This window comes from Lichenostomus cassidix, chromosome 4 (assembly GCF_008360975.1).
Source record: "Lichenostomus cassidix isolate B80296 chromosome 4, HeHo_3.0, whole genome shotgun sequence".
NCBI lineage: Eukaryota > Metazoa > Chordata > Aves > Passeriformes > Meliphagidae > Lichenostomus > Lichenostomus cassidix.
This window is the reverse complement of record NC_139484.1, coordinates 23,978,266-24,005,106: the sequence shown is the minus strand read 5'-3', so window position 1 is coordinate 24,005,106 and position 26,841 is coordinate 23,978,266. Positions and strand designations below refer to the sequence as shown.

At 38.2% G+C, this 26,841-nt stretch overlaps 1 protein-coding gene across 2 annotated transcripts in view; it reads left to right on the top strand.

Annotated features, from left to right (window-relative positions):
- The window catches only part of TBCK (TBC1 domain containing kinase), a 91,379-nt gene extending 79,357 nt beyond the window's left edge, over window positions 1-12,022 (top strand). For both annotated transcript variants that reach the window (XM_085058345.1, XM_085058346.1), the window contains exon 27: window positions 11,355-12,022. In XM_085058345.1, coding sequence (XP_084914471.1) covers window positions 11,355-11,465 — 111 coding nt within the window. In that variant the 3' untranslated portion in view covers window positions 11,466-12,022. The remainder of the gene's footprint in view (window positions 1-11,354) is intronic.
- The last annotated feature ends 14,819 nt before the right edge of the window (window positions 12,023-26,841 follow it).

Genomic DNA, 26,841 nt, shown 5'->3' with positions numbered 1-26,841 from the left:
TTTTTTTTTTTTTAAGACACACTCTTAACTATAGTATACCTTTAGTTCACCAGTTTCTTAAGCCTGTTTACACAAAGGACATGAACTGTAACCCTGATATGACAAGTAGGGCTGTGAATCATTAAAAGGTCTTCATATCAGGAACAGCAGAAACATCAGCATGACACATTATGTTGATTTTAATACCTATAGGGAGTTGTAAGTAGAGTGAGAAACTCCTTTCATTAACCTGCATTTCATCATTTAGAAAATTAACTTGTGATAAGTATCAGGTTTCTTAAATAGTAACAGAGATGGCATGAAAGACACTGTAAACCATCTCTCACATAGTTTCTGTTACTATCTAGGTTTGTGTGCAAATCCAGGTGAGTTCATGATAGATATTTCAGCATGAAATCAGACCACTTGAATATTCACAATTCCCCACTAAATGCTGAATGCATAAATCCCCCCTCAAAGGAGCAAATGCAAAATGCATATGTGTTGGTTTGAAAACAAACCAGTGGGAGATCACAAGTCAAGATTGAAATTAAAAATAAGTGAAATAATACAAGGAAAAGCACTGACAAAGTCAGATACAACCTAACACCCTGTTAGGGTGGTGTAGCAGTCCAACTGAAGTAGTCTAGTTGAAGCGGTGATCCTGTGAAGGTCTGTCTCCAGCTGAAGTCCAGTGTAGCTCTGGTCCTCTGGAACCCAGTAGACAGGGCTAGCTCAGGCAGTTCAGGCCAGGTTATATCCAGGTGGGAACACCTGGCTCCTCCCTCCTCGGCAGAGCATCTCACAATGGGATGAGATAAGTCCATGAGTCACACGGTGGGTCCTGATGGCCCATTGCCTGTCATGGGGGTGGGTCTTAGCAAGTGATAATAGCTAATGGATGGCCCATTGCCTGTCATCCGGAGTGGGTGATAGCAGCTAATGGCCCACAGCTGGTGGTAATAGAATACTTAACTACATCAATATTGCAACCTAGGACAGCATAAAAGGCTAAGAGGCAAATGGATATGATTTAAATGATGCTTTACATGTTTGATGCAGCTGCTTTCAACAGTTACATTTTAAATTACCAAACATGCAAATTTATCTCAGGAAGAGCCTAACCATTCACTAACCTCCTAATTATTAAGAACAGGAAAAAGTAAGTGCTTTGGTGTTCACTAGTAAGCATCTTTATAGAATATATTCCTACTAAGTCATTTCTGGCAATGTTTTTTCACAACCAGTTATAAATGTTTTATCTGAAACAAAGGAACTAAAACAGTGAAGAAACAACTGTGACAAATTTCTAGGGATGGAAAGTACAGTGAGGGTTGTCAGTTCCACCAAAGCCAAGAAGATACTATTTTCTCCTGTATTTGAGTGACAATTCTGATGCAAAATTAGATTTTTTTTTAATGTTTCAAAGTTTTTGAAATGAAATTGAAATGTTTCCTTTGCTATGCAGCTGAAGAAATCTTGCACTGTGCTTAAGTGCAAGTGCTTCAGTCACATGGGAGGTATTGTCTTATCCTCTAAACCCAGATTTTATGCAGCCAAGACAATGTTGACCCAGAATTGTCAATATTATTGCTTTCCATAAAGGAGAAATGCTGCTTTGCCTCTTGATTTGCTTTTAGAGTTCTTGAAATCCTAACTGAAGAGTGTAGAGTTTTAAATAGCAACAAAATACTGGATTGACCAGTCTGACCACAAATTAATTAAATACTGAAGCCTAAATACTGGTAGGGGCTCACCACCTCTATCACACCCTTAGAGTACATGTAAAACCAGCCTCAGTTTGACTGTGTTGATAAAACCTTTCCTTTTGTGGGTAATTTTTTAAGGCCAGTTTCAGTTTTACTCTGCATAGTTGCATAGAACCGGCTTCCACTCTTCATGCCAAAACTATGTAGCTTGGAGCTTGACAAGAACAATAGTTATTACTTTTTAAATTTTGCTAGGTAATCCAATCATAGGAAAAAAAATTAAAAGTGAATGCATGGAAACAAAAACAATTTTTGTCCATGTTATAAGATGCTCAATTTAAAACATGTTTTTTCTAAACAGAGTTATGTATTTCCAGATGAAATTGCATGAGCCACAAATTGTACCTTCTGCCATAAAGGACAATTTTTCAGAAGTGTTCACTGATATTTACTTCACTAAAAATATGGAGATTGGCACTGTTATTTGTTTAGTTTAAATTTATGTTGGACTGAGAGGCAGGGGAAAAACACTGATTGTTTATGGGGCTATTTGGCTATTTGTAGTTAGAAGGTTGAAGCTTTCAATTGTGCTTCATATTAGCATCCTACTTCGCATCACTTTAAAATAATTTCAAAAGCAAAGTTAAATATACTGAGCAGACCTGTAGGAAAAGCCTTTTTGCACTTCATTTCTGTTTCTATTTTTTGTATTTGCTTTGGTGCCAGATGATAAAAAATTTCAATTGGCAAGAAAATGGTGTATAGAAATTGAGATGTGAGAGGGAAAACTGAAAACTTCGCTACAGCACTGTTCCAGCAAGAGGAAAAGGAAGCCAGCAGTGTCACTGGATCTGACAGCTCTGGCTCTAGTTGAACACTTCCTTAGGACAGAATTAAAACAGGGTAATCCTGCACGATAAGCCATTGATGCTGCTAAGCCTAAAAGTTAAATTAATAGATTGGCTGATGTACAAGAGCCTTACTGAATGCACCATTAGCAGCATAAAGATATTTAAATAAGAGGTATCATGGTGGTGCTTGGCTTGCACTTCTCTGGAGAATATTCCTTCCTTTAGGCTGCTTCTCACATTGTGCCAGCCTTTCTTCTAGGTTTTTCTGGGCACTTGTTAACAAAGCAGATATTTTTTAGTTTCTGAAATCAGCAGGAAACCTCCACATAAAAGGCAGTATGCTGGAGTTCATCAAACAGATTCTATTTTGATATTTAACTTCCAAATATGTTAAGTGGCAGCATCTCCTAAGTGAATTGAATTCCCCTTTCCCACCTCCATAGACAGATAAGCACCTTGTGAATTCCATTATGGACAGTTGGAATATAATAGTTAAATAGGCAATGGTCAACTGTAGATTCTTTTTTTGGTCTCTGATAAATAACATCTCCTGATTTTTGTCACTTTTGAAGTCAGAGATACAGCAGGTAAAAAGGTGGATTATAGTTATTCATATGTAGGACAGGGATTATTTTGGGTCTTTTTATGGAAGGGTAACATTACTTCATCTTCCCTCCTTCAGTAAGCTTTGAGGTGCTAAGCCATTATCTGTTTCCATTTCAAACTTTTGTCTGTATTACCACAGTGTTGACTGAATTTAAAACTGGAGAAATACCTTACCTGACACAAATCATTCTCTAGCAACTTAATTTTGACAGTGACACACTTCCACATGCATCACGTGGTTGTTTAATAAATACGTGTTTCCCCCAGTGGTTTAATAGATAGGCTTTATTGTCACCTAAATGCCATAACAGAATAAAATATACAGGACACTTTAATCTCTCTAATAATTGGCAACTTAGTTATATTTTGCTTGGAAAAAGAAGATAAGCTGTAAATCAAAGCTTAAAAAACATCTGTCTTTATTGCTGGGAAATAAATTCTAAATTGTAACTTCTAATTGTTACACTGATTATTTTTTGTCTAGATAAGTCATGCTGCTATAAATGTATTGTCTAGACAACTTCTACAAGTTACTGAAGCAAAGTAGTCATTCTTATTGCATCGCAGTAGCTAATAGATAAAATACATTAATTATCTCCAAAACAAAGACAAGAAGTTCTGATTTTCCATGAGATTTTTCTGACCCTTTTTAAGGCAAGAGGGAGAGGGGCAAATTCAAAATTCTTTTTGTATGACATATTCTTTAGCTTGAAAAAAAGAAATATTTTTTCTATATGAAAACAGCATGTAGCATTTTCTCTCAGCACACTATCAAAAATGCATTTCTTCTTATATGAAGACTGAGACACCTAATTTTACGAAGTATACAGTTACCATTGAATTTGTGTGATTTTACTGTCATCTTCCTCAGGCCTTTTAAAAAGCCCTTGCCAGAGAGGCAAGTCCTTGCATGATTTCTTCTGTTATAAAATTGTCTTAAACAACAAATGGATACCTATGAAACTTCATAGGTGATCTGAAGATTAGGTATTGCATAGAATATTAAAGGACAGGTGCATTTGTGCTTCTAAAGACAAACATATTTTGTTAGAAAGGCCTAATGAAATTTCTGGAGTGCAAGTAAATAGAAATTAGGCAATAAACTTCTGAACATGTTTCCACTATACATCTTTTAGAATCTATGTTTCCTTGTAAATATTTTCTGCAGAAAAGTGATTGAACAATTGGAATGAAAGCTTTTCTCTTTGCAGGGATGGAGGGACCCTTTATGATTCCCAGAACTGCTTTTTCATGTTTGTTTTGTTAAGTCCCCATCCTCCCATCTGCATTCAGACTCAAAGCCTATTGGAATCATCAGAGCCTCCTTGTTGCCTTTAAAGAGGAAGAGATTAAGCTTGTATTGTGAAAGGTTTAGTTAATCAGCAACAATCCTTCTGGTTGTAACTCTCCCCAATACATGGTTAAGTCTTCATTATTTTATTCCGTAAATTTAGCCCCTTTTATTATGGTAACATGTAATGTATGCATGCTTGCCTTCATGGAGAGAAAGCAGCCCAGCTGCTGTTGCCAGTGCATGCTCTTCACACAGCCTGAGAGAGACACTTGGGCTGCCAGCCAGGAGTTGTGTTGTGCTGTTGTAATTCTGCTGCTGACCCTGGCTTTGGTTAGTTTGCATTGAATGCCTCAGGTACAGGCAGTGATGACCTAAATATCTCATTGTTCCAGCCAGATATGAAAGAGAAAAGGGGTAAAATGAAAGATGGAGGCTTAGAAGAAGGATTTAAGTGTTCCTTTTCCTCCTCTGAAGTAGGTGCCAGGAAAAACAGGCTAATTCTAAAACTCAAAAATAGATTTTCTTTTTTAATTTTTACTGAGACCAATGGTAGCAGTCATGGGGAATTATTAGTTGTTCACTTGATGTCAGTTGTTTGGCCTATATGCCTTTCTACACAGAGCTTTGTGTGCTTCTGGAATGAGAATTTGTGGAGCCCTTGGCTTTACAGGATGTCAGCTCTTTTTTATCATCTGGGAGATCTCTAAGGACAGGAAAGATGGTAAAATGGTGAAAATGGTGTACCTGAATCTTGGAGTAATGCTCTCAGGTTCCAGAGTTCCTGCAGACATCTGTCTTGGCTGCAGTTACTCTGTCTTTGTGGACTTCATCTCTGAAAAAATACTCTTGTCCTCGCTGGAGCTTGCATGGATTAGGTTGCATCCACATTGCTCAGGGCTAATGCATTATAACATAGAATTCTCAAATTCTGCGGCTTTTTCTCAATTCTGATACAGTGTTTTGTGTTTCCTGCTATTCCAGTTCAATCTGTAATAGTGATAACTGAAATAGAGATGGTAATTAACTGCCAATATGTGTTACAGGTTCAGGACCTTGTGTAAGGATATACCAGCTAGAGTGGTATTGGTGAATCTGGAAATTACAATATCTGTACTGCTTGTCTGGAGCAGTGTTGCTTTGCTTTTCTCTAAAACATCTCTGAACCAGCCTTTGAAGAGGATGGACTGACTGCCTGACTGGCTGAGTGCTTTGGGAGAGTTTGAGTATAAACTAGACAAAACTTGCAGTTTGGGTAGTGTTAGGAAAATGTACTGCAAATGACAAAGAAATGTTTCTCACTATCAAGTACTTTGACCATTTTTCAAGATCTAGGGCAACCTCTAGACTTGGAAGAAGAAGGTAGAATCTTTCACAAAGACTCATGCATTCTCTTTTTATATCCAAGCCAGCTGTTATGCTTGTTTTCAAAATTGTATATTTCTGTTCCGTAACAGCTTTTTTTTTTTTTTTTCTGTTGAGTGAAAAATAGAATAGTTGTTTTTCTGCATTTTCATTTTACATTCCATTCAACTGTAATGTGTGCACTGCATTTATTTTGGTCAGTATACAGTAGCTGTGTTACAGCAGGTGTTTGCTATGTTGCAGCTATCTGCAACTGACTTTAATTTTCAAGTACTCACTTTCAGCTGGGTATTTTTTTAATGTATATAATTTCTAGGTAGAAAATTTAAAATACAGGTGTTTAAAATTTATTACTTGAAGAAATTTGAGTGTTTACCCTTACTTTCATTCTCAGTTAAATTTACTCTGAAACCAGCTACTAAATACCTGTTTGTGTAGGCTTATTTTCAAATCTTTACATGTTAGTCCTTTAAGTTACTGCTGTGTTTTTGTATTGATAGAATGGAAAGTGTTCTCTTTTAGCCAGGTTTACACATAGAGAATTTTCCTTTGATCTTGTTAGAGCAGTTGGTTCTACACTTCCCCCCCTATCTTTTCATGACATAAAAGTGTCATTTCATTTATCTGTAATCCTTTAATATAAGAAGTAGCTGACTAAAAGTAATCCTGTGTACTGGATCTGTGTTGTGGCATATGGAGAGTGTTGTTTAAAAAGTTATAGACTGATCCCTTTGACTGTCATACTTTCAGAGAGGTGGAGGTGAGCTCTTGGCTGAAATCACACAGCAAAATAGACTGCAGTTCCTGCGAGGTTTGTGTAGCATGAAATAGAATTGAAATTATCTTGTGGCAATGAATGAATACTGCAAAATTTGGTTGATATTTCTCCTCCAACTTCCATTTTTTTCTGACTCTTTCAGAGTATGCTGTTAATATTTATACCATGGTAACGATTGTCACAGCAATCTTTTTTTGGTATTCTGGTGCAGTATGTTACTCCTCCTTCCCTCCCAGCGTGCCCTTTAATTACAGCCTGTCACAAGAATGTCTGTGAAAGTGAATAATGTGTACATAGCAACCCTCGTGGCTGGCCTGAAGGGTGCTGGGAGTGGGGCTGCTCAAGCTGTTGTGTTCACAGACTCTGTGCTGCAGACAGTCTGAAAATGTGACATGCCTGCCATAAGACATGGAGCACTTGGAAGCTGTTATTTTGCTGCTTGGAACAGGGTGATAGAAACATTTTGATAAATTCTCCAATGTGCAGATTATTAAGGTTCTTGATGGTGCTTAAAGGAACAGTCCTGTTATGCTATTTGTGTTGAGAACATCACCAAGACAGGGTAAAATGAGTATTTACCCAAATTTTGGTATGAATTTGTTGTGATCTTGTCTGTCTGTGAAAGCCTGACATTTTGTATCTGCATGAAGAGTCTTAACTGACTGCTTTCAAATGCAAATTGCACTTTCTGGCTCAGTTATTCACTAAGAAGGTGTTTTATGTGGAATTGATGGATGCATTATGTAATAGAAGAACTGTGTTTCCAAAGTCTTCACCAAAGCTATCATATAGTCATCATTAAACAAGTTTCTCACATACTTACGCTTTCATATGTAATATTTACTGTGAATGCAGCAAGTAGAGTTTCAGTTTGGAAGTTCAGTTTAAACATTCGATGCAACTAGGTAAAACACGGTAACTGAACTTGGGAATCTCTTTTTGAGGAAAGACCACCTGAAGCAGAAAGTAAAAAGGTTAAAGTCTTGTAGTATCCCTTGAAGCCTTTCCTCAGATAGGCACAACTCCCATTTCCCCCAAGTAGTCTTCTTGTCTGAATGAAAACAGAAGCATTACAGTGGAGTGTGATCCATTGGTAGTATGGGGAAACAGATATATTTCAGATGTTATGTCAACACAAATATTTGATAAATTTGAGAAAGTATAATCGTATAATAAATGACAGTTTATTTCTATTTACTGAAATATATTTCTGTGTAATGGAAATTTAATTGTGCACCACCTTTATATGTTTCAATAAATTTCTCTTTAAAACTGTAGGTGCTTTACAGGTTACTCAGGATGATGTAACCCATGTGCTTATCTCTTCACCATGTTATTTGCTGTCTTAACAGCACCTCTGTAAATTGGGTTATTTAGTGGACTGCAAATTACATATTCAGGTGCCTGTTAGTAAACTTCCACTTGACACTTTATGATTGCATTTATAAAGAAATAGAGCCCATGTCTGCATTGCAAGATGGCAGTTCTGTGTCTGTGGCATTCATTCAGAAGAGCATCTTCAGCTTTTTTGGGTGCATGTTATTTTGCTCTTTTTGGATCACTGACTTTATTTATTTTTTCAGCTCCTTAGGAAACATTAATTTTTTTATCTTTATTTCTTAGATTCAAGGTGCTGATATTTGACATAACGAGGGGCAAACTGGGGAGAAAAATCTATGTATCTGTTTCAAATACTCCTTCCTCTCATACCCCTCCATCAGTGCACACACCAGAAATAACTCTTCCCTGTGTTTTGAAAATACTGGCTTCCTAGAGTGTATTTTGGCAAGGGAAGATACCAGGTGGTGTTGAAGCATTTCAGAAACATGGTGAACAAGTTGCTGTTCTTGCCTGCAACAGACAGGCTCCTCTGTCTGAGAGAGGGAGGCACAAACATGCACAGAGGAATAGAACTATTAAAAAGTCAAACCTTTAATAAGGAAGACTGCTATGCAAGTAAGAGGCTATTTCTAAGTCTATACTTTACCAAAAGTTATTATTACTACTTTCAGTGACAAAATGGGGGAAGGCAGAAGGTAAAACTAGGAATGTCTTTAATCAGATCAATTCCTATTGCAGCATGAGTTAAACCTGGAGTGTTCTATGCATAGCATGGACAGATGTATGTGCAAAGCTCTTGGAGGTATTTGGAGTTGGATGGCAGCTCTCAGCCTCTGTCAGTGTGCCTCTAGGCCCCTCACTCCCAGCTAATTCCCACAGTAGTGAGATACTGATAGTAGTACGTTTCCTGCTCAGTGGTATTTCCCTGGCTGAATGTTCAGCTGCAATATTTTTGACTGTATTTGCAGCATTTCTCACTGAAACTAGGCAGACAACAGCAAACAGTTCTGTGTCAACTTAAAAAATAGGAATTCCATCTTATGGTATATTATCTTGTGCTTTCTCCCTATTATTTGCTGCTAGCCCCAGATTTTGCAGTGCTTGCTTCCCCTTCAAGAAGTGACAACTTCCTCACTATAAGGTTTTAAAGTAACCTCGTCATATACAGTGAAGAAAATTTATTGTTAGACGTACCTTGGTTAGTAAAACAGTTCTAAAATACAGTGGGACACAGGCCTTAATGCTCATACCCCAAGTACAAGGCATTTGTGTATTTTACAATTACATTGAATGGTAGTTATATTAGGGTTAGGGCATTCAAAACACTTGGAGCAGAGTTTGTAGTTTTTTATCAGCATTTCAAAATTATCAGTAGTCAGAGAGTGGAACATCTCTGTTGACACATGGGACATTTTACTCAGGGAATAACATGGTGCTTCCTGAATGCTTGTTGCCTTTTTTCATTTCTGCTGGTGCTGAGGAGCACTGGTGTACAGGACAGAGCACTGTCCATTAGTCACAGGTGGAGAGCACTGTGAGGTGACAGATGTGCCTATGTGAAGTAGAGATGTCTGGTAGGAGTATTTCACTAGGAATTTTGTATTCACTAGGAATTCACTAGTTTAATTTTGTAGTTCATGGTATGCACAGCTGAGTGCCATCTTTGTCTTTATTTTATTGTACACCGCATCTCTATGGACTGGTGATATCTCTGGGCATATTACACCACCTGTGCAACCAAGAACTTTTCTAAAAGCATAGCATTTACTTTGCTAATGAAAGCTGACATCCACATATGGTGTAAATTTACTATCTGCTGCTTTGATTGCTTGACTATGGGGACTTTTTGTTGCTTTGAATCCTGTACCGAATGACCCAAACTGGTGAGGAAAGAGATGATGGAACTTCCTTTTGATCTTCCCTTGGCAACTACCTGAAACAAATAAAATGTTTCAAAAAACAAAGCCAAAATGTTTACAGTGACCCATTACTCTGCTTCCACAAGTCCTCAGTGGTTACAAATCATGTACTGGTTGCTCACTCCCTGGTTAAATCCATTCTAAAACACAGAGAAAGAAATGCAGTACCTGTGTTTGACACATAAGTGGGCAGAAGTCAGTTCCTTGCATACATAAACTACCTTCAGTGTGATGCAAAATTCTAGCTATAGAAATTTTAAAATTTGCTACTATGAACTCCAACTTGTTAGATTATTTCAGGACTTGTACTTGATCAGGTAATCTTGTTCTTACTCAGCATCTGTTACCCTATAACAGGTAATTAGGAGAAATGTAAATGAAAAAAGAAATCCCATGTATTGAGTTTGATTGGGGTGCCTACAGCTGTTCTTGAGTTGGTAATTTTAGTTGTTTGTGCAAAGTTAGCTGTTTGGACATCACACTTGCACAGTTTCTCAAACAGCATCACTAATTAAAGAGTCAAAAAGGGGTTTAGTGTTTTATACAGCACACTGGAAGCACTCAGTGATTGTACAAATGGTACCAATTTGTCAGCCAAGTATAAAGCAAGTCTCGAAAACTGGCATGGCAGAGCTGTCTCTCACGGTATTGGAAATGCTGATTAATCTATTTTGGTGGCTTTCTTTTTAATACAATGCTTTTTAATTTTAACTTTAATTATTATTTATTTAATGCTTTTCAATTTTAGTCAGTATTTAGAAGGCAAGTTTGACACATAGTGCACAAAATATTGTGCCTTTGGGTTTGGATTTTGGTATTTTGAAACATAATTTTGATTTTTTTATCATAATTATTTTGATAACAAAATATCTTTGTCAGTGTAATAATGTTTCACGAAGTTACTAAGTGGAAAGTGGCAATTGCTGTATTTGGTTGATGGTATGAACCAGTTGAGGAGAGAGTCTTTCAGTGGTGGGGGGATACCTGTTTGCACTATTTATCCTGCCTGTGGACAGATGGGTGGGAGCAGGGAAGATTAGAGATGATAGAACCCAAGTTCATATCTGACGTCTGTGAGGTCAAGTCACACTGCTCAAGTGTGACAGGTAAGCAGATAGGGCTTATCATGGCTATATAATCAAACTGGGATGCTTGTAGACTTGGGAACCTACAGAAAACAGCTGGGAGTTAGATTAATGCACAGAAAAATATCTGTTAGTTCATGCTTTGAGAGAGGCTCGTGATTGCTCTGAGATTAAACTGTTAGAATGAGGTAAAATCCTGCCTAAGCAGAGATAAATAAAGTTCGAGGTTATTAGTGTGATGCTTTCATGACCACAAAATTCATCCCAGCTGTTTCAACACACTGGCCTGGGCTCCTGTGTTGGACTAGTTGGTGCAAAAAAAGAACTTCTAGGGTCTAATATTTGTTTGTTTAATTTGCTGTACTTAAGACAAAGTTATTGTGATTAAAGGGCTGTGATATGCAGTGGGCTAATTTTACATCTGTTTCAGTTTGCAGCTCACCTAGTGAAAAACAAGTACCCAAGGGTCTGCATCCTAGATGGAGGAATCAACAAGATCAAGCCAACTGGTCTCCTCACTGTTCCTTCTCCACAAATTTAAGAGACTGTAAACATTCAGGACAATCTGTCTAAAGAGGAAAGTCTTACCTACAACACAGATATCCTGAACCTAAAGGGCATTATTTATCTTTACCATACAAGCTATCCAGATGATCATTGTCTTATCCAGCAGCTGTAGAGCCCAGAAGCTTTTTGTTTATTCTTTAGTACAGAGCTTCAGTTGGAACTGATCAAAACTGAAGCTTTAAGCTTTCCAAGAAACCTCTTTTGGCACTGATGTAGTGCAGAAGTGCTTGGGCAAGTCTGAACACAGAAAGAGGAACTCATCTGGCTTTTGGTATCTTATATTTCTGTGGAACAAAATTAACTGGCACTTGATGGCTCTAAGCTGCACTTAGTTTATTTGAAAAAGTATTTTACTGTGAATATTGAAAGTAGCAAAATGAAACTGTACCATTGTGTCATGTGAAAAAGTGTGTTTTCTTAATATTTTAAAACTAATTGCTGTATCTTGTGGCCTGCTTTGTTTCTGAGAAAGCGTTTTTTCATCTGGTTTCAAAATAAAAGATGTGTCCCAAATTGGAAGTCACCATGAAAGCTGCTGCTGAGTCAATGCAAAATCTATCACAAGGTGGAAAATTGCTTCTACTCCCTGATGAATTTAACAATCTATTTCCATAATCATATCAAATGTAACAATTACACTTACCAGAAAGGTGGGCTTTCAACAATACTGTGTGTTAGGACTATAAATAATTTATTCTGCAAATAACAGTGTGCTTCCATTTTAGAATCTCATGCCTTAAAAGGAAATATTGCAATTTTAATTTTCATGTGAAAACATTCTAGAATAATCACTCTTGTATGAATTGGAAGTTGAGAGTTTTCTTTGGCCTTCTACTCTTTCAGCTAGTGGTGTCAATTTTCTTGGGGTTTTTTTAGGTCCTTGTATACGTGACCTTTAAAACTGACAGATTGAGACAGCAACCTGTTTTTGAACTGGACTGGATGCAAGTGCTGCAGATGAGTGAAAGCAGGCACCCCACAAAGGGCATAAGGTGGCTGTGCAATAATGACATGGGAATTACTTTGCAATAAGAAGCCTAAAGCATTTAAAGCACCCACAGAAACAGGAACTGGCATCTCTTGCTGAGAAGCTAAAAATAAACTTGATTGAGACAAATATTACCTTTCAGGAGATGTGGGGAAAAAAAAATACACAACACCCTAATTCCTCTCCCTCAAAATCCTGGGTGTGCTAGGTTTGCTAGGTTGTCAGGTCCATTATTCTAAAAATAATGGTGGAAATGTGAAGAAGGCTAGGAAAACAGAAGAATCTGTCTTCAGGAATGCTCCTTGAAAATATTACCTTTAATCCAGGAAAACCGGTTATGATGATGTAAGACTGTCAGTATGGCACTGAAATTAAATGGTAATGGGGAAGAATGTATTTTAGCAGACAAGAAAGTGTTAGATTTACCATTCTACACTTTTATAACTGGAAAAAAAAGATGTGATATGATTCTTAATAATCACTGAAGTGTGAGGATTAAAATGTATTTTGTAAAATAACAAAATTACACCAGAGACCTGTTCACCTGGTTACAGTCACTTATTAGCTTGCACTGTGAATTTGACACCCTGCTCTTTATTATTAGGGCATCATCTGAGACATGTCTGTTTCCACAATATAAGCTCACTGTAGGGTAACAAGGATTTGCTCTGGAGATGGAATTATTGTATGCTTTATTTGAGGATTTTATATCAGGAATAGTTTTTGATTTGGCAAACAGCAAAATCTAACTTCATTTTGTTTTTCTTCTGTCACAACAGGTTTCCAGAGCTGATAGTTCTCCAAGAGAGGTGGTCAGTGAAAGGCTGTGAACAGTGTCTTTAAATCACAAACCATATCATCACTTGTTCTGTGGAGTTTTTTAGTGTTGGTGGTTGTGGGGTTTGGCATTTGTTGTTTTGCGAGGAGTTTTTTGAACTGAAATGGTAGAGGATGAGACTTTGTCATAGGTGCTGAAAGAGGAAGTCTTCATTCTCTTGGTGGGGGCAAGCAGAAGGTCTTGTACAGCTCTTGAAAGATTTCTGGAGGCTCAGTTTTCCAAACATGTACATTTCTAGAAGCATGGTTTGTCCAGCTGTACCATTGTCATTCTCTATTTTAGACTGCAACTGGATGTCATAAAGATATAGTTGGAGGGGAAAAAAGAAAAACAAAACCAATATTAATGTTCCATGTTGGTGTCTTCTGCTGGTGGCATAAAATTATCCTAACTAAATATTTCCCACTGTTAGGCCTGGAAAATGCAGCCTCTCCTAGTCTGTTTTTTCCTACCATTTTAAAAGCATCCTAAATCTGCCCCAACCACCTGGGCCTATAGCTTCCTGCCAGGACAGCCATATTCCCAGAGGGTACCCGGGTGGGATTCTAAAAATCGTAAAGGAATTAGACCTTCTTTTGGCAGCCTTAGACCTACTGATCATTGCAGACTATGAAACAATTGCTGCTGACACTTGAATGTCCTTCTTTAGACAACATACAAGTTCTTTGAGCTTTTTATTGCAGTTTGCATCTAAGTTCCTTGGGTTTGGTTTTGTTTTTGCAAGTGGTGTTTGTCCTGTTTGGTCCACTTTTTTGGAGCGAAGACTAAGAACTATTTGTTCTTATCCTAGGAATCTCCCTTCCTGGACCCATCTTGTTTTCCTTTGTCATCCTGGTTTCTCCATGTCTAGGTTCTCTGTGACCATGGTACCTTCCAAATTCAGGATGGGAACAACTCACCTTACGTAGCAGAAAGGAGGAAAATTACAGTGTTTACTGCATTCTAACTTTTACTAATCTGGTTTGCTTAAGGTATTTATGGCTTGTTGATTTTGGGGAGGTTTTATTGCTTTTTTTAATTTAGCATGAGTTTTTCCCTTTCAAATTATGTTCTCCCTACTGGTAGTCCAGGGTATTTGGTAGAGTCTTCTTGGTATTTCTGAGCTAGAAACAGTAACCACAGCGGCTGGGCAGATGCTGGTATGTATTCTTTCACTTAGGTAATTTATTTTTCTGATTTCCTGGATGATCTATAGAAGTGCTAAGGGCTAAATAATTTGTCAGAGGGAGTAAGGATTAAATTTCATGTGCTTCTTTCCTTGCTGCTTTTTCCAGGTTTTAATCTATCCTTAGGCTTACTGACAAGACCACTGCACTTCAATGTATTGCCTGTGCCTTTGTGTATTCATAGCCTGTGTAGGCATCACACAGTGGTATGGTGTTATTTCTGTGACCTTCTGGATATCAGTATCTAGGCTTCCTTTGATATTTAGCCAGCTAAGGAAGATGTTTATTAGAGTATCTCTTAGCTGGACTTCAGAGCTGCATCACACAAAGTAAAACAACCCCAAATGACATGACTTAGTTCTTCAGCAGCTGCATCACTCATGTTATTATTGAAGGGGTACTGTGAGAGCCTCTTAGTTCTGTGGCCTGAGACATACTTGCTGTTCTCATTTACAGTGTGTGAGTCTTGCACAGAATATCCCTCTTTGAGATGTAATTTATGTTTGAACTTTTAGTAGCTTATCAAGTTTCTTCAGTTAATATAAAAAATTAGGCATGTCTTTATTTAGCTTTTATAGTGTTCAGATTGCGTTACTAAGAGGTCTGGGAATTGTGTGGGACTGAGTATGGCCTTTTAATCTCCCATTTCCAGTTATCTTTTCTTTGCTGATGAGTCAGACTGGCCTCTCCCATTGTTATGTTAGAAACTTTACTATCATCAGTCTCTACCTTGCTATTTTTAATTCTTTTTGTTGGGCCCAGCTTGTGAAAATTGAATGAATTATTATTCTTCCCAAAAGAGTGTTTCTTTCCAGGACAAGTAATGAAACTTGATCTATGCTGACTGAGCTAACATCAGATTTGTATATTTGACTAGCAATATTTCAGATTTTCCCTTTTCTTTGAATCCCAAGCTATAATGCTTGTATTGTCAATCTTTTAGATTTCCTGCCTTAGTAGGAAGCTGATGCCATAAACTGCGGGCTCTTTTGGAAACAGTGTTGCATTTGTGTTTCAAGTAACCAAGAAGCTTAAAGTTTGCTACTGGTAATTCCTTTTAAATAATAGCAACAAAATACCTGTTGGACAGCAGTCTCTGTTCTATGATGACAGAGTCTGTACTTCATTTAGGTTTAAAAATTCTTCTTGTACTGCCATAAACATGTGTGATTGAACATAATTCAATATTGTTGCATGTCTCTCCTTATATCAACATTTAATAAACCAATGTTATACAGAATGTAAAGAAACCTTAAAAACATAGAATCAGTAGAGTGTTATTACCACTGTATCAGTTTGTAAGTATTTTTTGTAAAGCCTTTTCCCAAAATTTGTTTAACCATAATGTAAATCCATGTTCAGAATAGTCTTTAATTGTGGTCTCACATGTAAAGGTAGAGAGACCTCAGTTCATGCACTCCTGTAATTCACTTATTTTCCTTGCCTGGTGATACATTCCTTATATGCTTTAGGAGCAGAGACACCAAGTTTCCAGACACAGTAATCCGTGTAAAAGAGCAGGTACAGCAAAGCAATGTTGTAATCATTGTATTCAATGGGAGCAATCCAGGGAAAAGTTGCAGACCAATGGTTCAATTAATATTTCCTAACCAAAACCGTATTAAATGTCTCCTCTTTGTCTGTCTAGAATTATCTGGCATTACCTAATTTTAGAGAGAAATAGCATCTGGTGGTATCAACTTTTTTCAGCTGAGCTGGCCAAAGGAGAAACTGAGAGTACAGAACAGGTACGTGCAATAGTTATGGGGTTTTAGGAAATCCAGTGATTATTGCAGTAGCTTGAGTTATCAGGCCATTATTGCCTGATACATTATTTATGGATTTAGATTATTACTATACGTGGATTTACATTATTGCTACAAAATTTTGATATGTCTTATGTAATCTGGGCGACTCAGTTCCCCTCACTAAAACAAGCTGATAACATCTTATTTTACTCCATGTAGAAAAAGGATATACAAGGAATGCTGTGACCACAGTACTGTGTGAGAATGAGGACTAAATATGTCTTTCCTAGGAATAAGCTGTTTCTTTGGGAAGCCAAAGGTAGATGACAATATGAGTTCTCCCTCACTGATTTCGTAAACAATCCTTTCACTAGTAAGTACTATTAATGAATGGATTTCAGGATTGCCACAAACAATTCACAGCTCCTATCAAGAATATAGTAATGGTGATCTATGATTTATTATATATTACTAAGCTTGTTATGAATTTTGGTCAGCTACATCCAGCAATCATGTTGATAGTATATAATAAACACTGGTATAGTTAGGCTATAATAACATGTGATGTATTTTCAATTACTACAAGACTTAGAATTTTCTTTAATGTTAATGAAGATTGGTACTTTTGGTAAACTTAGCCAAAACAAACCAAGCTCTACAACCCTAGAATACCAGGGGGAAAAGTCATAAAATTCCCTTATTAAGCAGAGCTCAATGCATAATAAAAAAAGTAATTTTATTTTTGATTATCAGTTCTTTTTTCTCTTTTAGCAGTTCAAGTGAGTTTGCACTGTGTGCACAGAGTAAGGTGTAGGTCAGTTTGCACAGTGCTTTTCTGTCCTGCTATGGCTCGATAAGGCATGAAAATTCTGCCTGACTCAGCAGTAATAAAATGTCAAATTCTTTTTGCTGACAGTTTTCTCACAACTTTTCTGTAGGGAAATACAGGCACTGAGGCCTGCATGAAAGTATAGCAGGGGGCTCTGATCATATTGATATATGCTACACTAAAATACCACAAGCTAGGAAGTATCAGGCTTTTTGGGTGGATCTTCCTCTTCCTATTCCATCCACCTTTTCTCCAGTTCACTATTAAAAGGACTCAATGAACACCAAATAATTATTTAACAGGGATAAATCTAGACTAGAATTTTTAAATTCAATGTCAAGTCCTTCAAAATTTGAGTGAGCTAATACCTCTGATTTTAAATTTTTAAGTAAAGCTGTTTTTTCAAACAACGTTGTTTCTCCAGCCTCAAAGAAAAAGGTGACATCAGATGTAGGATGTCATCCTCAAGGGAGGAACTTGGTGACTCTCAAATATTACAGGTGCTCAGTGTGGAACTAGTTCAATGGCAGCTCTTCAGCAACTGGAATGCTCATACTCCAGCTCTGAAGAGATGCCTCATGCACAGTGTGTACCTGGATGAAGGAACATGGAGAACTTTAATATAAAACTTTATGGGTATTTATGTAGCTATTATGTGTATGAATATAACAGTATGGTTAACAAACAGCTTACTTTAAATTGACACAGTTGTTAAAAACTGCCAGCTCTTTTTGGAGGATATGCCGAACCTAATTGGAATAGCTCAAACAGGTTGTAATAATTAACATTTCTCCTTTGCAGCAATTGTACAGGTGTGCAGTGCATGCACATATACATGAGCCCAGGGGCTTTACTAAATCAGGTAAGTCCTCTTGTCACTTCAGAGAGAAACTTTGCAATTACTTTTGACGGAGAAACCAGCAAAATGGGCAGTTAGAATCCAGAGTTGTTTCAATATACCTGAGCTCTGTTGTTCTAATTACTCCTTTTGAAATGCTTTGTGCCTCTTGGTCCTATAGGTGCAAATTTACACTTAACCTTTATTTCTTCTGAAAGTCCTGTAGATAAACCAGTATTTTCCAGAGCTTTTTGGCTGTCATCCTGCCTGGTAGTGCTTTTAGAGGCACTCCCCTCCCACCAGGACTTTTCAGCTTTTTACAGGCACTTACCTTTAGCTCACCTTCTCTATTGGAAACATGTGGTGGGTTTTCTTTCTCAGAAGAGTTTTTTAATGCTCTCATTGTGTTTCCTGTCCCTGGAAACTACTTGTTCCTTATTAGCAAATGCTTGAAGTCACTGACATTAGAATCCTGGGCTTGTAATGAAATGAGATTGCTGCTGTGCACAGTGGATGGGAGGGAGGGAGAAGTGGAAAATTCCTCTCAGTGCCTCCACTGGAAAGGCAGCCCTCCTACAATGAATCACTGAGAGAAGTTTTCATGATGATGGATGAGAACCAGTGGGGGTAGCAGGAGATACTTGAAGGCATCAGGGAGTTATTCTCTAATTACCTTTTCCTGGCAAGGTAGGATAATTGACACACAGAGCTGGTGCTTCAAACTATGGCCTCTTGCTCACTGCTCATCACAGGAGCACCAATCCTTCACCAACCAGAGCTGCTCTTGGGTGAGCACATCCTGAGACAGTGTCATGAATTGTCACCTCCTCATCTGGCAAAGACAAGGTGACTGCCCTATTTTCTTTTTTCTGGGTTTTTTTGTTTGGGGTTTTTTTAAGCAGTGGGAAAAACAGGCACTGTAAAAATTCAAGCAGCTCTACTACACATGCTGCACATAAAAGTTGTGAGATAAATGGTCACAATTGCAAGTAACCTAAACACATGGCTATTAGGAATCTCCACTGAACACCTGTTCACTTGCTGCAATGCTGTGTTGCCCTATTGCAGTGCCTCACCTGTTCATGATGTACAAAACCTTGATAGATTACTATAGCACTGGACTTCTGCAATTTTGTGCAGGAATACCAGACTTGTGTCTGTGCCACGAGGTGTGAACCAGGTTAAATAAAGGTTATTTCATGCAATAGAAACAGCTTCTTGTAACACCTGGCCAGTTTTCAGAAGTCTTCAGTTATTTACACCAAGGGCTTGCAAAAATCTGAAACCTTTGTTAAATGTCTAGATGGGACCCAAGTTTCTGAAAGTCAGACTTCCACATTCACTGGTAAACACTTAAAAATTTTAGCTTGAGCTTGGAAAATTTGTCCTCAAAAGGGTCAGGATTTACATACACAGTCTGTAAATGGTTTCAGTGGGAAATGCTGGCAGAGCCATCCCTTTAGTGTTGCTAAGCTGTTTTGCAGACCACCCATTCTGCCTGTGCAATACAACAAGCCTAAGTGAGGGATTCATTGATGAGATTTGTCCTCACTGATCTCATTTAGTTGATTAGAAGAAAAAAAAATTCTCCTGTACCCATTTTCCTTGTGAAATCTTAGACTGATTACAAAATCCTCTTGAAGTCTCTGCTGATCCTGTTTCAGATTTCATTTTTAGAGGAGTGCTTTTCAGTAAGAAACCTTAAGCAGTTCAAATATCAGGCATGAAGGGTGCTTTGCTTCACTGTTTTAGTGATTCAGCAAGATACAAAGATTATCAGAGACACCCTCAGGTTGAAGATAAGGTCATGGCTCCTAGCTTTAAGTTAGATGTAGGTTCAAGTTTCTTAAATGCTTTATTCTGATCTGGCTAGAAATAATTAGCAAGGATGATCAAAACTTAAGCTTTACCTGAATCTACTCAAAGACCTGAGGGATTTCTAACCTGTTAGAAATGTTTTGTTTTATTAAGCCAAAATTAAAAATACCTCCAATAGACAGAGAGCCTTTGTTTCACTAAGGAATAGCTGTTAGAGTAATAATAATGATGGTACTTTGAGGAAAAGAGGAGGGGATAGAAACAATCAAAACCAAAGTGGAGAAAGGCCACCCAGCAAAGAGGTGTTGGAGGGATGTAAACAGCCCTGAGAGTGCACACACCAATTCTGGAACTTCTGTTCAAGTAGCACATCCCATTTGCAAGCAGTTACTGTCAGAGGTCAGAGGAGCCTTTCTGTAGTGGTGGAGCTGCAGTTCCACAATTAGGTAATGTTTTGTTTCAAGAACCTGCTCTATGGGAGGTACTGCTTGTGCAAAGGCTGCCTTTACTCAGATTCAGAAGTGGCGTAGCTTCCAGGGAGAAAAATTATCTCATTGACTCTTGGCGAGGAGACTCTGTGCAGCCAGAATGCTCAACCAGTGCTCAGCATGGTCTTTGTCACATAGTACAATTTGTAATTGCTGATTACTTTTTGGCTGATGTTGAAAGCCTGCCCAGAGTGCAAAACAGTAAGTAATCATCCTCCCCCATTTCCAGTCTAGTTCAGTGGGAGCTTCACAGAAGAGGCAGGCATGTCTGGCTGGAGGAAAGGCTCATAACCTTTGGTCCTATTGAACTCTTCAAAACTATAAATTAAATTCCAGAAGGATCATGCTGTAAGTAGGTTTTGTGTATGAGTGCACATGTACTCAATATGCACTCAATTTTAGAAGTGTTTTTTCCCCCTCCCTCTTCTGTTTTTTTTTTTTTTTTACCAGCTATTGGAGTGCCTGAGCTTAGGGGGATTCTTTTGGGTGTTTTTATTAATGTTCTTCATGAAGCTTGGGAAGCCATGGGATTTCTCATACATAAATGCATCCATATAGCATTGTTCTTGTTTGCAGTCAAGACATAACAATTATCCAAGCGTATTTTTTTGAATATTTAGAAGGAAAACACTGTTTGGACCAAAAGCCATTATTTATTGTAGCTTTTAAAAGTGACATACTAAGGAAGTTAAAGTTACATTGTTGTCATCAAGATGATTAAAAGGTTGGAAATGTTGGCCAAATTGACGGTAATTTCTGTGAGGTTTTTTTGAGCCCAAATGGCTACAGGGAAAAGTTATTTCATTATGCCCCTGTGCTCTATAATATAGACTAGACTTATTTTGTGGGAAGATATTATGGGGTTACTCATGACTGATTAGTCAGAGGGTAAAAACAAGGAAGTATTTTAGCACAGACCAAAGTTTTTTTCTGTTTATCAAACCGCCTCCAGATTTATGGAGGTGTCTATCCAGTTGCCATCCCATACAGAGGAGCTGCTGGGGAAACATTACTTGAGACACTGAGCAAACCTGGGAATGTCCTGTGTGTGTGCCCAGCTTTAACTGTAGGGTAGAAACAGCTTTAAAATACACCAATGGATGGTGCCCAGAATAGGCTGAATTCCTGAAATGTCTTTTTTTTTATTTCAATCGTAAATATTTCCTTCTGAATCCTCCCTCTCTGGTGCCACTGCCACAGCAGGACTGGGAGGTTACATGAGAGCTGTTGATGCTACAAGAGATGAATCCCCAAGTTGCTATCATGGTGGAATATTTCTTCCCTCTTCCAAGGCAAATTCACAAAGCTGGTGCTCAGAGGGACATCCCTGTGCACACTGCACTGCACATCTCTAAGTACACCAAGCAAAATCCTGCACAGTTTTAATGAAGACATTTTACTAGGTAAGAACAGGACTTTAAGGAACAGTTTTCCAAAGAGGGCAAGTCTGGGAAACTAGACTGTGTAGTCTAGTTTGTTGGCTCATATTGATGATTCCTGGCTTGTTGACATACGTGAAACACCAGAGCTGTGAAGGGAGATAGCCTCAGTGATGCTGACAGATTGGCTCACATTGGAGCATCTTGTGGCAGGATTTGTTTTCCTGAAGGCTGGAATTCCTGTGAATGCTGGATGTGGCAAATATGTATTGTGTTTTGACAGAATCACTGTGTGGGAAGCTCTTTGTGCTTACAGGCTGCATTACTAAGGTACAGTGATTTATGAGGATACATGGAGGGATCATTTGAACTGTAAAGGTTTTCTCTGGGGAAATCTGAGATAGCAATGCAAATTAATGCTTTCTGTGGAGACTAATTAAAGGAAATTATGCTTAATTAAAAGGAATATTTTACTGTAGCTCTATCAAAAAAACCCAGAGTCTTCAGTCTCCAAGTGGGCCTCTTCAGATATCAGTAGGGCTGGAGAATATTGGCAGTGAAGGTGGGAGTTACAGTCAGGTATTACTGGAAGAGTTCAAACTTCAGACCCCTTCAGAGGGGAAAGAAGGGCTATGAGAATCTGGGAGACCTGCTAAGTCAAATAAAATGTTTGTGTAGGCATTTAGAATGTACTGTCAGCATGGGAGGGTTTTTTACCATTAAAAAAGAGTAGAAACTGTACTCTTTCTTCATGATTCAGAGCACTTCCAAGTAACAGACAGCTCCCCATATTCTATCCGTTAACCACAGAAAACATGGGAGCAACTTAATATGTACAGAGAACAAAGGGATTAATGTCAAGTGTTGCTGAACTAATTTGTTATCCAGAAACTCTCAACTAGTGCAAGTCTGGAATGCATCCGTTCTGCCAGTATTGCACTTGTGTAATTATTTGTTTAAGAGGTATTCACATGTTTACTGCTTTTCCTGAAGCTGATGTTTGCTTTGCAGAGCCCCTCAGGTAGGTCTGGCCTCTTGGGGAAGTCTAAAGCCCAGTCATGTGTGAATGAGGGACACATCTCATTAATGAGCCAACAGCTCAAATTCTCGGAAGGTTTCACGTTGCTTCACGTTCAAAGCATGACGTGCAGAACATTTCATGCCAAAGAAAAGATTATCAGATGCACATTTATGTCTCATGGACAGTGAACATGACAAGTGTCCCATGGCATGCTCAGGACATAAGAGCATCCTGAGAAATATGCAGTTTATAGAAGGTAGCAGGTTCTCTCTTTGGATTTCTTTACCCCACTTTTTCAACTCTCAGCTATGTCAATTGTTATTTACCAAAAGTTGCACTGATGTTGACTGTGTTGGTTTTTCATGCCCAGGTTTTTTGGTTTTAGCCAACTTTTATATCCTGCTGTTTCCCTTAAAGTCTTTGGGATTTGTACACAGTTGCTGAGGAATACTTCAGTGCCTTCCAGTGGCAATCATTCAGCTTGGAGCTGAAAGGCCAGGTGCTAACTAGAATCCTGAAGGATGCAAATGTCCAATTTTCCCCTGTGACACAAATTCTGTTTCATGCCAGCCAGTTATTGGCTCTCTTCTTTTTACTTTTACCAGCTCTGAGGGTATAAATGTTACCCTCACTCAGCCTGTGATCAGGCCAATTTCATTACAGTTAAAATTGCACACCAGAAATCTGACATTAATGCAGCAAGCTTGACAGTGAATAGCTGCAAAAAAAATATTATACTTGCAGTAGTAGCTCAGCCAGCTGCTCAAACAGTGGAGCAAATCCTATAGTCCTACTCAGCAAAGATCATAATTCATTTTTAGCTGGGGACCAAGTGGGCACTCCTCTTGTTAAAAGCATCTGTCAAGAGCAGCCATGTAGATTTGGACACAGAAGAAGAAAAGTAAAATGAAGCAATCCAGGCTGGGTATTTTCTGGATGTGTCTCATACCCTCATACACATATTTTCTGGATTTTTCATGTCTTTTATTAGGATTCATGGTGAGTAAAAAATGGTCACTTAGAAAGAAAACTTTGAATTTGATCTGCCCCTGAATGAACACTGAGGCAAGATAGTGAATCTTATAGTAAATTAGATTGTTTTGGCCAGAAACTTCCCTACTGAACTGTAGGAGGAAACAGGACTGTGTGCCCTAGTGTTTGATTTGTCTGTCTTTTCAGATCCTTAATACAATGATAGAATTCGCGTCTGTTCTGCATGACTTCTCTACACTGTTAGGGCTTGATTTTCTGTCATTGCTCTGATATGCTGCTGTTCCTGCAATGAATCCTTCTATTGTTACCTCCTTTGTTTATTTTCTGGAGCTATTATTTGTGCCACTTCTAGGTGTGTGCTTGTATGGCATTTCTTGGATGCATTTCAGGGAGTGTATTCCAGAGCAAATTAGTGATGATATGATAATCTGGCATTTGATAGTGAATTTTAGCAGAGCTATCTGAGCATGAGACAGGTATCCTCTAGACCAGTGGTCCCTCTGGAGCTCCTTCCCTGAAGGCTCAGGATGAAAGCTGTAGACAAAGCATAGCTCTTCATGTAACAGTGATAACTGCTGTTAACCTGAATTTATGGGAGGAAGATTTTACTTGTGTTCACCAGGTGTCCAAGATGTTAACTCTCTTCCCTTTTCACACTGCAGAAAGAATCCTGTAGGGGTATTTTTTAAAAAGAACCACATCTGAAATCTGTTGGACAGGCTTTTTTTGCAATCTGAGAACATTGTAAGGCAATTTCAAAAAGCAACGATCTTTTTAAAGTAGTTTGGGGATGAGACTGTGCCACTGAACTGAGTAAACGTATGAGCTGGAGAGGGTGTTCATTGTGTGCTACAGACACTGTGCTGAAAAGAGCACTGATAGCCTGCATGGTGTATCAGTGGCACGTTGGTGATGAGCTCATAGATTCACAGAACAGAAGTTGGCAAACTGTATACAACGACTGACAGGCTTTTTAATTGCCTTTTGTCTGTGTTAAAATACTCTTAATTAAATTAACGTTGTCCTAATGAGAGACTGCAGTGCTGTGCTGACAGAGCAGCGTTCAGGGAGCTGGCGAGTGGCATCAGTATCAAATGAGGTTTGGGTGGGAGAGAGCTGGTGCTGCTGGCCACCTGATTTACTGAAAATGAAAACTGATTTGCTCAGCTTTTGTTTTCTTTGGGCATTAGGGTGAGAGCATGATGATAAGTACATTTCCTTTGCACTTTTGCCAGTACTTTCTTAGGGAAAAATACACCTGCTCTAATTGTAGCAAGGAGGCGCCCTAGAGTGGAATTACAGTTAAAGCAAAACTGAGCTTAATTTGATTGCAAACCAGGATATAGTGGTTTAATCAAATTGAGAGCTTTTCTGTAAGAGATTGATACTAGAAAATATCTTGACTTTCTTTATTTTTTAATTTTTGACATGGTTGGTCAAGAAATGGAACTCTATCCAGCCGTATCACTGCTGTGTCAGATATGTGGATTCAGTTTCCTTTAAGAATTGCCTCTTCCTCCTTTAAAACATTATTGTTTTCTGGTTTGTTCTTTGCTGGTTTATTGTTTTCTCTTGAAAATGAAATTGTCAATGGCATTATTTATGAAATGTTTTCTGCATAAAGTAGGGTTTAAATTCCCCATGGAATGTTTTTTACTTCCCCATGAAAGTTATTTTAGCAAAGATCCTTCGTCAATTACAGCAGAACAAGAGAAATTGCATTTCTCTTTAAACTGAAAGACTAAAAGTGGACACAAGGTCTACAAACTAATTGAAGAGCTCTCCTAAAACTTTTTAAAAATATATCTGGTTTATCTTTTGCCAGAAATCTATTCAGAAGACTGAAGGGGGGAATGCTGTAACCTCCTCTGTGATGTTAGCTTAGCAACCTGATGCCTTGCCATTGCACTGCCCTTGTCTGCTGGAGGTGTGAAATTACTGTCTGAGCAGAAGAATGGAAATTAATAGGTGATAAATTTATTTTGACATGGATGAGTTGTGTGATTCAGAGAAGGAAAATTGCAGCCATAATGCATTCAGGAAATACAGTGAAGCAGTCAAAACTCAGAAGTTTGTGAAGCATGTTTAGATGTCAGCATCACTGACAAGTCTCAATAGCTCATACTATTGCTGAAAATAGAAAAGGGCAAGTTTTTCCTTAACTGTCTGGAGGTTTGTTGGACACATTGGGGTCAGGACTCAGAGTTAACTAGATTTAATTAGTCTGTTGTAGCTTGGCAGTGCAGACAGCAGTAGCTGTACTGACAGTGAAGTGCTGCAGATTGACACAAACTATACAGATAGAGTCCAACCAAGATAAACTCACATCACCTTTTCGTGCATGTGTTGGTGTGTGTCCTCAGGTATGAAGTTCCTGCTTTGGGTTAACAGGTTATTCCTGTGAATGATTCCTCTTTCATTATGAACTTTATTGAATAATCAAGATGTTTTGAAGAATATGAAGATCTCTGAATTATAAACAATTTTCAGAAGGAAATTCCATCTTTTTGCCAAATGAAATGTACAATAGTTAGAGTTCAGCAAGATACCATTGCACTTTATCAGGGCTCATATTCATTCAAGGCCAAACACTATGAAAACTTACGGGTTCCTTTGGAGAAAAGATAATTCAAGGTGGCCCAGACTTTCACTAGCACAAAAATAAATATTGATAATATTGTTATTAAATATATATCAATTTTTAAGGGGCAAAAAGTTATTTTTAAGGCAGGTATTCTGAGGGAGAGAATTCTTAAAATTGATATCTTTCTGTTTTGGGGGGTAAGGGGGGTGGGTGATGGTGTTCCTCTCCCACTCACCCTCCCCAATCCCCCTTCTCCCAGTTCCAGGCATTTAACTTTTCCTGGAGGAGGTTGGAGTGACAGCTCTTGTTCACCTAAAGCTCTGCTCATAGAAATTCCTATAAGAAATATCAATTTCTTCTTTTCTACTGTTGTGAGTCAAAGTATCTCAGATTTAGAGAAGATCCCTTCTTTTCTGTAGAGAGGTTAAGAACAGAGCAGCTGAAGTAAAATCCTGCTTGCATTCTGAAATCCACCATAATTTAGCATGTGAAATGTTGATTATCATGTTTCCCAATGTATTATACAGCAAACCTGAGGTGCTTAAGAGACCTCCCACCAGGCCATGAAGGGGGAGAGTATTTATCTTGCATATTGACCTTGGCAGGGCCTGAAGTGAAACTCACACTCGGGAGACAAACAGTTTTATGATGCTGAATGAA